Source organism: Scyliorhinus torazame, chromosome 19, assembly GCF_047496885.1.
Source record: "Scyliorhinus torazame isolate Kashiwa2021f chromosome 19, sScyTor2.1, whole genome shotgun sequence".
In the NCBI taxonomy this organism is placed as follows: domain Eukaryota; kingdom Metazoa; phylum Chordata; class Chondrichthyes; order Carcharhiniformes; family Scyliorhinidae; genus Scyliorhinus; species Scyliorhinus torazame.
The window spans coordinates 137617787-137632479 of NC_092725.1; the positions used below are offsets into that span (position 1 = coordinate 137617787).

General features: G+C 45.3%; 1 protein-coding gene across 6 annotated transcripts in view; it reads left to right on the forward strand.

Moving 5' to 3' along the window:
- LOC140396552 (dedicator of cytokinesis protein 4-like) overlaps positions 1-14693 on the forward strand; it is a 458932-nt gene that overhangs the window by 360931 nt on the left and 83308 nt on the right. For all 6 annotated transcript variants that reach the window (XM_072485296.1, XM_072485300.1, XM_072485297.1 and 3 more), the window contains one exon: positions 6253-6394. In XM_072485296.1, coding sequence (XP_072341397.1) covers positions 6253-6394 — 142 coding nt within the window. The remainder of the gene's footprint in view (positions 1-6252; positions 6395-14693) is intronic.

Here is a 14693-nt window from a genome sequence, read left to right on the forward strand (position 1 = left end):
GAAACCTTTTACTACGAATTCTGAGTACGGTAGATTGAAGCAGCAACCAGCAGTCAGAAATGGGATTGCATCCTGAATTTTCCATGTGCTGAGTTCTAGACTCCAGTTACTCCACTGTGTGCGTGTGGTGGTAGAGGGAGGGGGGGGGGGGGGGGCATTGGATACCATCTGCCAGCAGTGATGATGGGTTCTGGCAAAAGCCTGAGAAGTCAACCCTTCGGCTTCCTATCTGCGGTGGAATGAGAATACCCAAAAGTGGGGAGGAAGCAAAGCATTTTCTCCCCAAAAATAAAATCATCTAAAATAAGTTGATGCTTATGCCCGTCTAAGACACCCAAGTCAACTTGGCAGCTTCAAGGAGAGCAGCAATAAACATCCATCAGGCAGCAGGCCAGATTGAGGAAATGATGCATGGCACAGGAGGATTAGAAACTGCAAGAGAAAATGACAATTGCCCTTTATTTAGACAAATCAACATTTTTTTTGAATTATGGAGGAGGCATACACTGAAATGATACAGTGCGTCATATTGATCATGATCCACTTAGCTTTATGTTAGTTTGCAAACTTGAAATCTTAACCACAGTTATTTTTTTTAGAAAATATCTGAATCATTCATATGCAAAATTATATAATATAATGAAAACCACTTTTTTTACAATGTCTGTGTGTGCGCGCGCCTGTGTTTACAGTCCCTCAAATCATTACATTTTGCAGATTTTTTAAAAACTGTATTCCCATTACGTTATCAAACGTAAAAGCCTACTTGTGGGTGGATTATTAAAACCCACACTCAATACGATTAATTTAGAGCACATTTGTGATAACCCCTTGTGTCAGTGCTAGGTGTTGTTGTAGTTGTAAATCAGTCTTCTGAAGAATTATTTCAAACCTTTGGAATAAAAATTTAATTCTTTTTTTTAAATAAGTTTAGAGTACCCAATTATTTTTTTCCAATTAACGGGCAATTTAGCGTGGCCAATCTCTCTCCCCTGCACGTCTTTGGGTTGTGGGGGTGAGACCCACGCAGACACGGGGAGAATGTGCAAACTCCACACGGACATGTGACCCGGGACCGGGATCGTGCCGCCCATCAAGTTGAATTCGGATTTCACATTTTTATTGTGCATCACCAGAATCTGAACAGCGTTTTCAGATCTGATCACTCAAAAAGAAAAACAATATCTGTTTTTTTTGAAAAGGTACTTCCTCTGTTTATTCTTTTGCTGTGTTTTTGATAACGAGAGAGGATAATTGGTTGATATATTCCTTGGCCGTTGCCAGTGATGGTCTAAAACTGGCAGTACAAGATGAGAGGTTTGGTGTAACCGTCTGTCCATATTCCCCCTCTTTAGATGAAGAAACATTTGGCCTAGACTGCAATCTGTCTGTAGATCAGAAGCTCTCCTTGTAGAAAGACTAACCTAATTTAAAAATAAATAAATTTAGAGTACCCAGTTCATTTTTTCCAATTTACGGGGAATTTAGTGTGGCCAATCCACCTACCCTGCACACCTTTGAGTTGTGGGGGCGAAACCCATGCAAACACGGGGAGAATGCGCAAATTCCACACGGACAGTGACCCAGAGCCGAGGTCAAACCTGGGACCTCAGCGCCGTGAGGCTGCAGGGCTAACCCACCGCCACCGTGCTGCCCAGAAGGACTAACATAATTTAATAGACCCAACATTGTAGAAAAACAAACATAATTTATTAGACCCAACATTGTAAGTTCTCTTTTCAATTAATCCATCTGCCCATATTCTTTGTTTTATTCTCTCCCAAAAATGCCTCTTCGATCCATTTGTTCTATTTGCTTCCAATAATTTTACCGCTAACCTATTTCTCGGGCTTTGAACCCTTTATTCTTGGCATCTTACTTTTGAACTAATTCCCGTATTGAACCATTCTCCAGATTAGTTTGCTGAATCCATTTGTAATTCTGAATGTGATCCTAATGTAGTTGTCACCATACTGCAAACTTAGCACATGCCTAAATATCACTTACTGCTTCGGGAATTATTTCCTACAAAGCAGAGTACTCTATCACATATATGGAAAAATTAATGGTAGTAACTCCATAGGGCATTAGACTCAAAGGTCCCTGCCCTGCTTTTAGCAGGTGAGCATTAAACATGCACCGAATGCAGCCACAAACAGGCCTAGGTATATATTTTTTTAACTCCCAGGCCTCATGAGAACCTCAATGATGGGTTCCTTGCTGAGAAACCAACCCACTTTGGGAGCGTAGCTCACATAGTGAGCTATTTAAAACACTGGTGCACCTGTTCAGGCAAGGTGACGGATCCCTTTGGCAAGAAGTGGTGGAGGAAGAAACTGCTGAAAGTGGAGTTGCAGGTAAGGCCCCAGGTTCTACAAGGCCTCCTTGATTGTCCACTTGGAAGTTGAGAGTGAACTTCCGGGTGCGGCTATGCAGAGCTCGGTCGCATATTCGGCAGCTCCTGCTTGGAACGGACTTTTGGGCTCTTTTACAGGGCCCCCACGGCATTTGTTTGACATTTCCCGGTGTGGGAAGAAGACTGCAGCATTCCCGTGACCGTGTCCCCCAGGAATGTTATGTCTTTTGGCTGCCAGACCCGGCAGAAACAGTAAAAGATTTGGCTTTGGCTGCAGGTTTAGACAAAAGCCTCTTCCAGGGGAAGGGCAAGCTTAAAGCTGCAATCTGACTTGACTCTATCAAAGGTGAATTCTAGCAGCAGAGGGAACAACTGTGAAAAGATCTACCAAGGCCATTGAAGAAGCAGGGACGAGGCTTCCGGTGGCGGGCATGGAGGAGTAGGTCGCGCATTCGGCAACTCCCACCTGGAACCGACTCTCGGACCTTTTTCAAGAGTTTCCATAGACTTTTTGGGGCAGACTGGTGAAGCAAACACTGCCAACTTCTATGAAACGGACCAGAAGTGTAACGGCCAAAGGAGCAGCACTGGAGCAACGGGAGAAGCGAGGGAAAGAAAACAAAATGGCGGCGACCAGGGACAAAGGGGAGCTGCAGGTGTTCATCAAGCGCTGCTTCGAGGAGATGCGCAAGGAGATGTTGGGGCCTATGCTTTCGGCAATTGAAGGACTCGGGATCACGCAGAAGGCGCATGAAGCTAAGATCCAGGAGGTACAGAAAAGAGTCAGTTAGAACGAGGACGGTCTTGTGGGCCTGGCGGTGAGAGTGGAGCAGAACGAGGCGCTACGCAAGAGGTGGGCGGGAAGACTCGAAGACCTGGAGAACAGGTCGAGGAGAAAGAATCTGCGAATCCTTGGTCTCTCTGAGGGAGTGGAGGGGGCTGATGCCGGGGCATACGCGAGCACGATGCTCGAGGCGATGATGGGCACGAAGGCCCCTTCGAGGCCGCTGGAGTTGGACGGGGCACATCGGGTGCTGGCGAAGAAGCCCCAGGCAAATGAGCCGCCAAGGGCGATGGTGGTGAGGTTCCACCGGTTCACGGACAGAGAGTGGGTCCTGAGATGGGCAAGAAGGAGCGGAGCAGTAAGTGGGACAATGCAGAGATCCGAATATACCCGGACTGGAGCACGGAGGTTGCAAAGCGGAGAGTGGGTTTCAACCGGGCCAAAGCGGCGTTGTACCGGAAAGAAGTGAAATTCGGAATGCTGCAGCCAGCGTGACTGTGGGTCACATACAAGGGCCAACACTATTACTTCGAAATGCCTGAAGAGGCGTGGACCTTGTCCAACTTTTAACTGAGGGTTTGTGAGGGTGGGGGGATGTTTTGTGGTTTGATGTGTGATGGTTGTTGCATATAGGGGGTCAATCACGCGCAGGAAATGTTACATGGGCTGGGGGAGAGAGACAAGGCCGCTACATGAGCTGCGCCAGAGGGGGCGGAGCAGGCTTTGGAAAGTGCGGGGTGTTTTCCCTCGCGCGGGAAGAAAGGTGGGAAGGGGAACGAAGGAATGCATATGGATTGGGAGACTCACGCGGGGAGGTCAATGGGACGGCGGGGGGAAGCCGGGGTCAGCAGGCGTCAGCTGACTTACGGGAGTGACATGGGGGGAGCAAAAAAGCTAGACAGGGATCTAGCGGGGGGGGGGGGGGGGGGGGGAGGGGAGGGGGGAAGGGGAGGGAACAAAGGGTTATTGCTGCACTGGCCGAAAGGGAATGGGACACAGGAGGTGGTCAGGACGGGGGTCCCCCCTCTGGGGGACTGGAGGGTGAGGGAGGCGTGGACACGGGACTGGCCCAGAAAAGGAGATGGCTAGTTGGCGGGGCGTGGGGGGGGGGGGAGGAGGAGGTGAGAGCCCCTCCAATCCGTCTGATAACGTGGAATGTGAGGGGCCTGAATGGGCCAGTGAAGAGGGCTCGAGTGTTCGCGCACTTAAAGGGACTGAAGACATGAAGTGGCCATGCTCCAAGAGACACATCTGAAGGTGGCGGACCAGGTCAGGTTAAGAAAGGGATGGGTAGGACAGGTATTCCACTCGGGACTGGACGCAAGGAATAGAGGGGTGGCAATATTGATGGGAAAGCGGGTGTCATTTGGAAGTTGAGAGTGTGAGGAGGGAAGTTCTGTTTCTATTCTCCAGCAGGAGCACCCCAAACCCCAGGTCTATCCAGTATGGTGAGAGGCTTTTGAAGTGGTCAGCTCCAGGAGGATCACTGGCAAGGCGATGTAGAAAGCTCCACTAGCTCAAGAGTAGCAAAGGGAGTGCAGTACTTTGCAACAGCTCAGCATCATTGAGTGGGCCAGCCCACCTCACGATGCTATTGAAGCCAAAATAACAAATACTCAAGATCAACGGCCCTGCAAGAGCCATCAGTTAGAAAATTTCAAGGCTGGAGTCTCTGTGAATAAGGCTGCCAACTATCATTAAACTTCCTTTATGAGCCTCTGAGAAATGCAATTTGTTGAACTGTGACATCTTTCACCTGTTACTATCCAACTTGTCTGTGTCATCGTAACTCCTGCATTTTCTTCTGGGCCCTTCTCAACAGCCCCACAGTACTTGCAGAGATCTCAACAGTAGATTCCTTGTAAGGAGGCATTGTCATGTGTTCCATCAATCCCACATATTGACACTCTGGCTGGGTTAGGGTGAGGCAGAGGAATAGGTACATGGCCAACACCTAGCACTATGGAGCAGATGCAGGTTTAGTCCTCTTATGGCTACCAGCAAAACCCCCTTTCTTCAAATGATCAGCAGCCCTCTCGCCCAATCTCCCCCTGGGTCCACAGTCAAAGTGTCTCGTATTGTGTTTCAGCACGGTAGCATTGTGGATAGCACGGTAGCATTGTGGATAGCACAATTGCTTCACAGCTCCAGGGTCCCAGGTTCGATTCCGGCTTGGGTCACTGTCTGTGCAGAGTCTGCACATCCTCCCCGTGTGTGCGTGGGTTTCCTCCGGGTGCTCCGGTTTCCTCCCACAGTCCAAAATTAGTGTCCAAAATTGCCCTTGGTATTGGGTGGGGTTACTGGGTTATGGGGATAGGGTGGAGGTGTTGACCTTGGGTGGGGTGCTCTTTCCAAGAGCCGATGCAGACTCGATGGGCCGAATGGCCTCCTTCTGCACTGTAAATTCTATGATAATCAGGGCTGGTCACCCTGGTGATATGTGCTGCCTCCTGTCCGGCTGCCAGCTCACTTGCTTAATTGTCCCTACCGCCATGATGCTCTGTTCTGATTTATGGTGGACTCATTTGGTTAGATTTTGATCGGAAAGTTCCATGGCTCCTTCTGAAGGCTATCCGTTTTTCTAAACTAGCAAGTATGACATGCCGACTTGAAGTGTGATCTGCAGAACACATGTTTCTTGCAGCACTCGACCATATATACTTGTCTGGGGGGGATCGCAAGATTTGCTGCTTCAGTAAAGTTCTCTGCTCAAAAACAACCAGAATAAAAGTCTATGACATGAAGCTGCACTGAACCTCAGCCTGTTACTATTTAAGTTCCAGGTATAACCAACACAGTCACTTGGTACAACAGAAGACTAGCAGACATTTCAGGAATTTTCCTCTTTCTCCTGCAGGCGATTGTGACTATGTTTTGGCGTGCTCTCTGTTCAGTAGTTTAATGAGTGTATATGCAGCTTCCATCATCACACACAGGCTCTCTTCTGTGCCTCCCTGCACCTCCACTTTTCTAATCTCATGTCGCACTCAGCCCAAGTTCTCTGCCTGTTGTTGATCAAGTCACTGACAAAACATGCATATCCCTCAGATTGTGTCATACTGCTTTGAAGGGTCTGTCATATAATTGCTTCCTCAACTTTCACCTCCAACAGAACAAGGAGTTTGTCTGTCGAGGACACGATTACGAGCGTTTGGAGGCCTTCCAACAGCGAATGTTGAATGAGTTCCCACATGCGATTGCCATGCAGCATGCCAACCAGCCTGAGGACACCATTTTTCAGGCCGACGCACAGTGTATCCTACAACCAGACTGGCACAATCCATAATTGAACCTGAAGGAGTCTTGTGCTGATGAGTGGTCTTAAATTTTATTTATTGTTGGATGGAAAGCATATAGATTTCATCTCCGATATTATAGTGAACTCTATATAGGGGAACAGGAACTAGAAAAATGTCTCTAGTCTATTATAAAAATTATCTCTCTAATAGAATTTTCTTCTTTCAAAATATTTTTTTTCTGGTTTAAATATGGAAATTTTCTCTAACTTTGAGGAACGTAACTCAATACTGTTAGAATTCAAATTGCCTGACATAATTGCATGTCAGGTAGAATTGTGTGATTTGATTGCAGAAGCCAGTCATCTCAGCCACTCCCCGCAACAAAAACAAGATCATGGGGATGGTCCATAGAACTCTTCTACCCACCTTGACATATTGTCGAAATTATGCTTAAAACTGGATTTTCCCCAGGGACAAAACACGGCATGATTCTCCCAAAAGGGAACAAAGTCCAATAGCGAGCGCGTTTAGCCACGTGTTCCTCGGTGCTGAGACACACGTGGCTATTCAGTGTGACTCGCATTGTAGAAGGGGCCTGAGTAGGGACCACATGGCCGAGGCCTCCCCTAGTCCCATAGTTGGCATAGTCTGTTTTGTACAGTGGGGAGCTCCAAGGTGCCACCTGGCGCCTTGGTAGTGCCAGGGCTCCCAGGTGGCACCAGACGTGCCAGGGCACTACCCACCCAAAGGGCATGCAGCTGGGGGCCTCCAATCCCCTGGGAGATCTTCCCTCTGAGGCGAAAAATCTTAAAGCCTCCGGTGCCTCAGGGAATCTGCACATTAGGGTGAGGCTTGCTGTCTCTCTCTAATGTGCAGATTTGCCAAAAAGTGACCCCGTCCCCAATGGGCAGGATTAACATCGCAGCGTCTCGCGAGATCGCGTTGGATCTCTTGAGATGTTGTGAGCCGATTAGAACCCGGGAGTGAGATCTCCTGGCTTTTATTGGCCATGCTGTGCCGTGGCGAGCTGCTTTTCCGGTGCACCAGGGCCATTGGATTGTGCCCCACAACTCTGAGTCATAACTAAGTTGACAATCCTTGTTCAAGAAATTCCTGTCGTCACCTCGTTATCTTAGCTTTTTGTAATATTCCTTATCCTAGGTGTTGTTCCCCATGTATTAGTGTTATTTTTCTCCACTTTCCCACCACCCACATGGCCACACCACTATCCCAGAGAGCTAAAATTAATCCTGTACTAGTCTTTTCATTCAGGAGGATATCTGTTTTTGAAGATTTTGACTATTTGGATGTTTGATTTGCTACTAGCAGGTGTATATTTGGTATGAGCAACATGGAAATGTTCTAAGGTCACTTTGCTGGTCGAAGTGATTTGATTAACACCCATGTAACTTGTCCTCTTGCCTTTTCATTGAAAGCCAAGCACTATTTCCGTTTGACTCGGTATAAATATCATATTAAAGTTATCGGCCTCTAAAATTTAAAAGGATCAATTCAGTATGCAAAAAAAAATCCTCACGAAAGTATATGCCAATCTCCCAACTTCTCATCTCCCCTGGGACTCTGAAGTTGCCACAATCCATGGAGCAGACATCGCCAGTTGTGAAGTTCAACAATAGCATATGGTGGAGGAATGATACAGATGCTTGTTTTTTACCTTGACAAGGTAAGGTAAAAATGGTAATTGTCAAAGGATACATTTACTAAGACATTGACACCAAATTATGGTGCCACTATGGACCCACAGCAGATGTTTTGAGTTATCAGAGCACTTCGTCCCTCTCCCCAATATCTGGTCTCCGGAAGATTGTTCCATCAGAAATATGAATTCAGAAATCAAACACAAATATGTGCAGATTGTCACATAGATCACAGGTTCATAGGTGTTTACAGCACAGAAGGAGGCCATTTCCACACTGGTCAGCAAAGACCTGACTTCCGGTGGCAATGATGTGGGGCTTTGGGTGGTGGCTATGTAGTGAGCAGTCGCACACGCGGAGTGTACTTTGATTCTGGGACATTTTGCCTGGTTTATGGGCGATGTTTGGGGGAAATTTGATTAGTTTGATGGGGTAGGGTCCATCATAAAGATCATGCACAGCAAACACAATACAAGGCAGAGGTCGGGCATGGGATCGTAATCATGCTCTGAAGTCCCTCAGGCCTTGGCCTTGGGGGGGGGGGGGGGGTGCATGGCGGACGCTTCTACTGCGGCGTTGGCCTCTCCGTGGCAAACAGAGATGTGGCAAGCTTCTTGGCAGACACATTTACGTAACAGCGGCAGGTGGTCGCTGAGAACCTTTGGCCCTGGAGAAGATAACCAGAGCAAGTTGCAGTGATGCGGAAGGTGGAAGTGGTGCTCCCAGACCATACTGACTGGATTTGTCTCCATAGAGGCAGAGATGGCGTTGCTGGCTGAACAGTGGAAAGCATTGAAGGCTAAGGTGGACGATCAGGAGAACCGCTCCAAATGGCATAATTTAAGAATTGTTGGGCTACTGGAGAGTTCAGACTCTATGAACTATATGTCCAGGATGTATGGAAATTTGGGGATGGGGGATGGGTGGGGGGTAGAGGGAGAGAGTTTGCTGTCCCCTCCTGAATTGGACTGGGCCCATCGGTTGCTGATGCAGAAGCCCAGATCCGGAGAGCTGCCACAGGCGATCATGGTCGGGTTTCACAGGTGCCAAGACAAGAAACAGGTTCTGAGGCAAGACCATCGAGACTAGATGGGAGGGCCCCACCATCAGAATATATCAGGACGTTGGGGCAGAGCTGGTGAGAAAGCTTGCACCATTCAACAAGGCTGTGGCCACGCTGTACAGGAGTGATGTGCGATTTGGTATGGTGTGCCCAGCTCGTCTTTGGGTGACTTTTAAGGAGAGAGATTACTATATTGATGCACCGGAGGATGCAAATGCATTAGTCAAGAAGCATGGACTGGGGGTGCCTTAAGTGCTCAAGGACTAAGAAGGTAGATATTTGTCCACTGTTGGGTTCACCTCTATTTATTGTGGGATTTGTGTGATGTGGGGTTGTTATGGGGCTTTGTTGGATGTTTTTTCTGGCCTTTGTGTGGCACGAATGTAACTTGCCACTTGTCAACCCAAATCTGCAGATTGCCCAGGTCTTGCTGGACATGGCTTGCTTCATTATCTGACCCTGCTTCTGGATATTTTGGGTATTCAGCTGGAGTGGGCATTTTTGGAGTATTTGGCTCACCAGCGCTTCAGACTGGGATGAAGCCAGATGTCCTATCCTTCACCTCGTTAATAGCGCAGAGACAAGTTCTGATTGGCAGGGGTGTGGGGGCGGGAGGTAGAGGTTCCCCCAGTGCCTCCTAGTGCCTCGGCTAGCTAGGGAACCTGATGGAATTTTTATATCTCGAGAATATACACCATGGGGGGTCGGTGGAAGGTTTATACTCGAGAGGGCAGCCTTTTAGCTTCTTTTTCGGGGAGGGTGTTAGGGGAAGGATTTGTCTTTTTGGTAAGTTTTGCTTTATTTATGGATGGCTGAGGGAGGATGGGCTTGTATTTGTGTGGGTGTAGTTTGTATTAGGACTTGCTGAGTATTGTTGTCACTTAGTTATAATGGAAAAACATGTTTGCCTAAAAATATTTTTTTTCAATCAGACTACGCTAATTGTCGTCACATTGGCCAACAATTTTTCATTTTAAGTTTTTTAACTTTTCGGTAATTTAAGAGTGAGACAGTGTCATTTGTTAAACTGCAAAGATTACAGCATAGCTGTTGAGTTTTAATTTGAATAAAATATGGCACGTTAAAGCACAAGTTGTCTCATGCTTCAATAACTTCAAGGTTCCTCATCAAGTTTAACAAATTCAACATGCCATATATTTCAATAGAAACGTATGCAGTCACAATGGTTTTGCCTGTGATCAAAGAGTTTTTTGTGACGTCAGTGTGATTTCTTACCTTCAGAGTGATTTGTCTCAATTGAAATGATTTCCAGCAGCAAGCGTTTGTGAATTAAAAATAAATAAGATTATTTATTTACTCACATTTCACCTGTGACATCTCATGCACACACATCAAGATCAGATACATATGAAAAAAGTTTACCATCTGGAATTATTTCAAACTCTTTCATTTCAGGCCTGTAGTTTCTCAAATGAACCGATATTTTAACAGGTGAGGAGGTCCTGAAAACAGATTTTCAGTAAGCAAGAATCCTTGTGATTGAATTGCCAGGAGGTCAGCTCTCTGGTAAACTTAAAGTTGGGACCGGTTGGGGGAGAGCCCTTCTCTCAAATTCACGGTATAAGGCATTGTTGTCTTGCAGCAGGGGTTTAAATGTTGCTTCTTATGATATCTGACTCCGAGCAACACCTGCTGTTTTTTTTTAAAGCAGACAACTAACATAGCCGCTTTACCCATGTGCCTTATTACAAGTCCAATGTATTTAAAAAGTGAGGTAAAGAGAAAACAGGGAATTATAGACCAGTAAGCCTGATGTTGGTAGTGAGGAAAGTTCTAGAATCCATTATCAAAGAGTTTATAACCGAGCATTGAGAAAACATTGGCAGGATCGGACAGAGTCAGCATGAAGGGGAAATTGTGCTTGACAAGTCTACTGGAATTCTTTGAGGCTATAACTGGGAGAGTGGACTAAGAGGAGTCAGAGGATGTGGTATATTTGGACTTTCAGAAGACTTTTAACAAAGTCCCGCATAAGAGATTGGTATAAAATTGAAGCACATCTGATTAGGGGTAGTGTATTGAGATGGATAGGAACTGGTTGGCAGACAGGAAACTAAGTAGGAATCAACAGGTCTTTTTCAAATTGGCAGGCAGTGACTAGTGGGCTAGAACTCCAGATATTCACTAGAGATTAATGATTTAGATGAGGGAACAAAATGTGATGGCTCCAAATTTGCAGATGACACCAAGTTGGGTGGGAGGGTGAGCTGTGAGGAGGATGCAGATATTTTTCAGTGTGATTTGGACAAGTTTTTAAGAAATATATTTGGAGTACCCAATTCTTTTCTTTTTCCAATTAAGGGACAATTTAGCATGGCCAATCCACCTACCCTGCACATCTTTTTTGGGTTGTGGGGCACGAAGACCTGGGACGAATGTGCAAACTCCACATGGGCAGTGACCCGGGGCCGGGATCGGACCCGGATCCTCTGCGCTGTGAGGCAGGAGTGCTAACCACTATGCCACCCTTGATTTGGACAAGTTGAGTGAGTGGGCAGATGAATGGCAGTATAATTTGGAGAAATGTGAGGTTATCCACTTTGGCAGCAAAAACGAGAAGGCAAACATCTGAATGGCCATAAATGATAGAGAGGGGATTGTGCAACGAAACCTGCGTGTCCTTTTACACCAGTCACTGAAGGTAAGCATGCAAGTGCAGCAGGTGGTAAAGAAGGCAAATGGTGTGCTGGCCTTCATTGCGAGAGGATTTGAGTATAGGAGCAGTGATGTCTTGCTGCATTTATACAGGGCCTTGGTGAGGCACACCTGGAATATTGTGTGCAGTTTTGATCTCCTTATCTGAGGAAGGATGTTCTAGAAGTAGTGCAGTGAAGGTTTACCAGTTTGATTCCTGGGATGGAGGGACTGACGTATGAGGAGGGATTGAATCGGTTACGATTGCATTCACTAGAGTTCAGAAGAATGAGGGGGGATCTCATAGAAATCTATACAATTCTAACAGGACTAGACAGGGTATATGCAGGAAGTATGTTCCCGATGGTGGGTGTGTCCAGAAGCAGGGGGTCACAGACTGAGGATACGGAGTAGACCATTTAGGACAGAGATGAGGATAAATTTCTTCAGCCAGAGAATGGTGAGCCTGTGGAATTTATTACCACAGGAAGTAGTTGAGGCCAAAACATTGCATGTTTTGATGAAACAGTTAGATATAGTACTTAGGGCGAAGGGGTTCAAAGGATATGGGGTGTCATGGGAGTGTATCTTTAAAAAATGGGTGTTCGTCAAATAGCTGCAGTAATGTCATTGTGTGGGTGGAGCTGGAATGTGATTCTGTCCTTTACTTTTGTTTTGAGCTCGGAGCTGCAGTGTGCCTTAATTTTGTTTTCAGTTGAAAGCTGTATTCAGACTACAAGGATGTTGGAGTCTCTCTCTGCAGGTTAAAAAGGTGTCTCCAGATCACTTGATAATTTAAAAGTGATACCTGCTTTCTGTTGAGATTTCAAACCCGCTGGCTTTGTTAAAAAGGGTCTTTTGATTTATGGATGCTGTTAGGAAAGTTATTAAGGGTTACCTATAGAGTATTGTATCTGTGAGGATTATCGGTGTTGGTAGTTGATAAACTGTTTACTGTGTGTTTATAAATTGTTAACTGAATTCATAGAACAAACATAGTTTTGTTTTAAACACACTTTAGATCTATGTTGCTAAACATACTTTAGATCTCTTTTGCATCACACCTGTAAAGTGGGCCCTTGTGCTCCCCATAACAAAATTCTATTCAAGTTGTGGGTCAGGTGAACTCCATGATATACCTTGGTGTTCTCTAAACCCTGGCCATAACAGGGGGGGAAAGCGGGATTAGGCTATTGAATGGATGATCAGCCGTGATAATGAATGGCGGAGCAGGCTCGAAGGGCCGAATGGCCTCTTCATGCTCCTATTTTCTATGTGTCTGTGTCCTTTTCTAAAGGTGTGTAGGGGTGGTGTTGGACTGGTTAACATCCTGTGTTGTGGCTTTTCACACAGCGTTTCAGACACCCAAGGGCTTTGATTGAAATGAGAAGCCATCACAATGCGATCAAAGGTCAATGAGATCCATTTCATATTCGTCTACACCCAGTGAGTTTTGATGCCTCTATTGTCCAAGGTGAAGCAGAAAGAGGAGTCAGCTGGTATGTTATTGTCGTACCTGTAGACGGTCCATCTTTAACCAAGGGATGTGAGAATTGCACAAATAACTGGTTGTCTGAATTTTAGTTAGGTATTTGCTTGAATTTCAGGACTGTCTGGGGTTAAATGCTGCCGAGTTACATAAGTTACGACCATATGAAACCGCTTTTGGTGTCCACGTTTTTGCTTTAAACTTTGCAACCGCTCAGTGCCGAGATGGAGCAGGACACAGCTGTCAGAAATGGTTGAACGGGACAGTTTTTGCCAATCAATGTGAGGAAGTATATGTACTACATATTTTGAGTTCTGCTAAAACTGCAGTTGATCGGTACTTTTTAAAAAATTGATGTAGTATTTCCGAACTTGTGTAAAGATTTTTGAAAGGAAACGTCGTAGTTTTAATCAGTTAGCTGTCCAAAGCTGAAAAGGTGTTTTTCGAACTTAATCACACGCTGAGACCTGTGCTATTTTAGCAAGTAATGATGTGGCAAAATGTAGATTAGACCTGTTCTTAAACTGTGTACCATTAAATAGTGCAATGATTAAAGATAGAACACAATTCCAGCAGTAAAAATAACACAAAACAGATGGCAATACTTCCTGTTAGAACAACGTTTCTTGAAATGAAATCTCGAGCAGATAAGATTATTAATGATTTACTTATTTTGTGATTCCATCCCCCACTACCCCGCTCTGTGTAACATGGTAAAACTATGCAAAAAAAAATTAATATACAAAATAGTTTTCTTAGTCATAGGAATGTAAATTGCTGCCTCGCTCTTTCTCCTGCAGTGAGTGACAGTACTGGAAAAGCATCAACGCCAACTTTTTTTTTTTTTTAGAACATCCATATTTTCTGTTTTCTAACAGATTTCAGAATTTTGTTGAGCATAACCTATAAATGCAATTCTCAATGCATTGATGTTTCTTATTCAAAGTAGAATAAGTGCTATTTGTAATGACATATTTTTGTCACTAATCATGTCATCATGGTTCACACTGCAATGATTATTCACTTAATAGCTTGTTTTGTCAAGCAAGTGGGCTTTACGACTATTAATATGAAGGAATATATTAATGAAGGTATATGCAGTGCCCTTGATGGTACCGCAGTAAGTGCGGTACCTTCTAATTACCCACTGCTATTCTTTGCTGGTCACAAAACCCAGTTTCATTTGATTTTGCCTGTCAGAAAAAAGCAGGTTGACAGACACTTCCAGCTGAATGCTAAGGAAGTATATTTTCATTCTTCAGGCTACTTTTACCAGAGACACAAGGCAGCATGTTTCCAAAATTACTTTCAATATTGCCTTCCTGGATTAATGGGTAAATGGATTTTAGAATCATTTGCTTGAATGCTTTTAAACTTGTTAGAATGCAAATTTTGAATAAGGGTACTCATTGTCTCCACTGAAAAAGCTTGCCACTCTATGACTGTCAA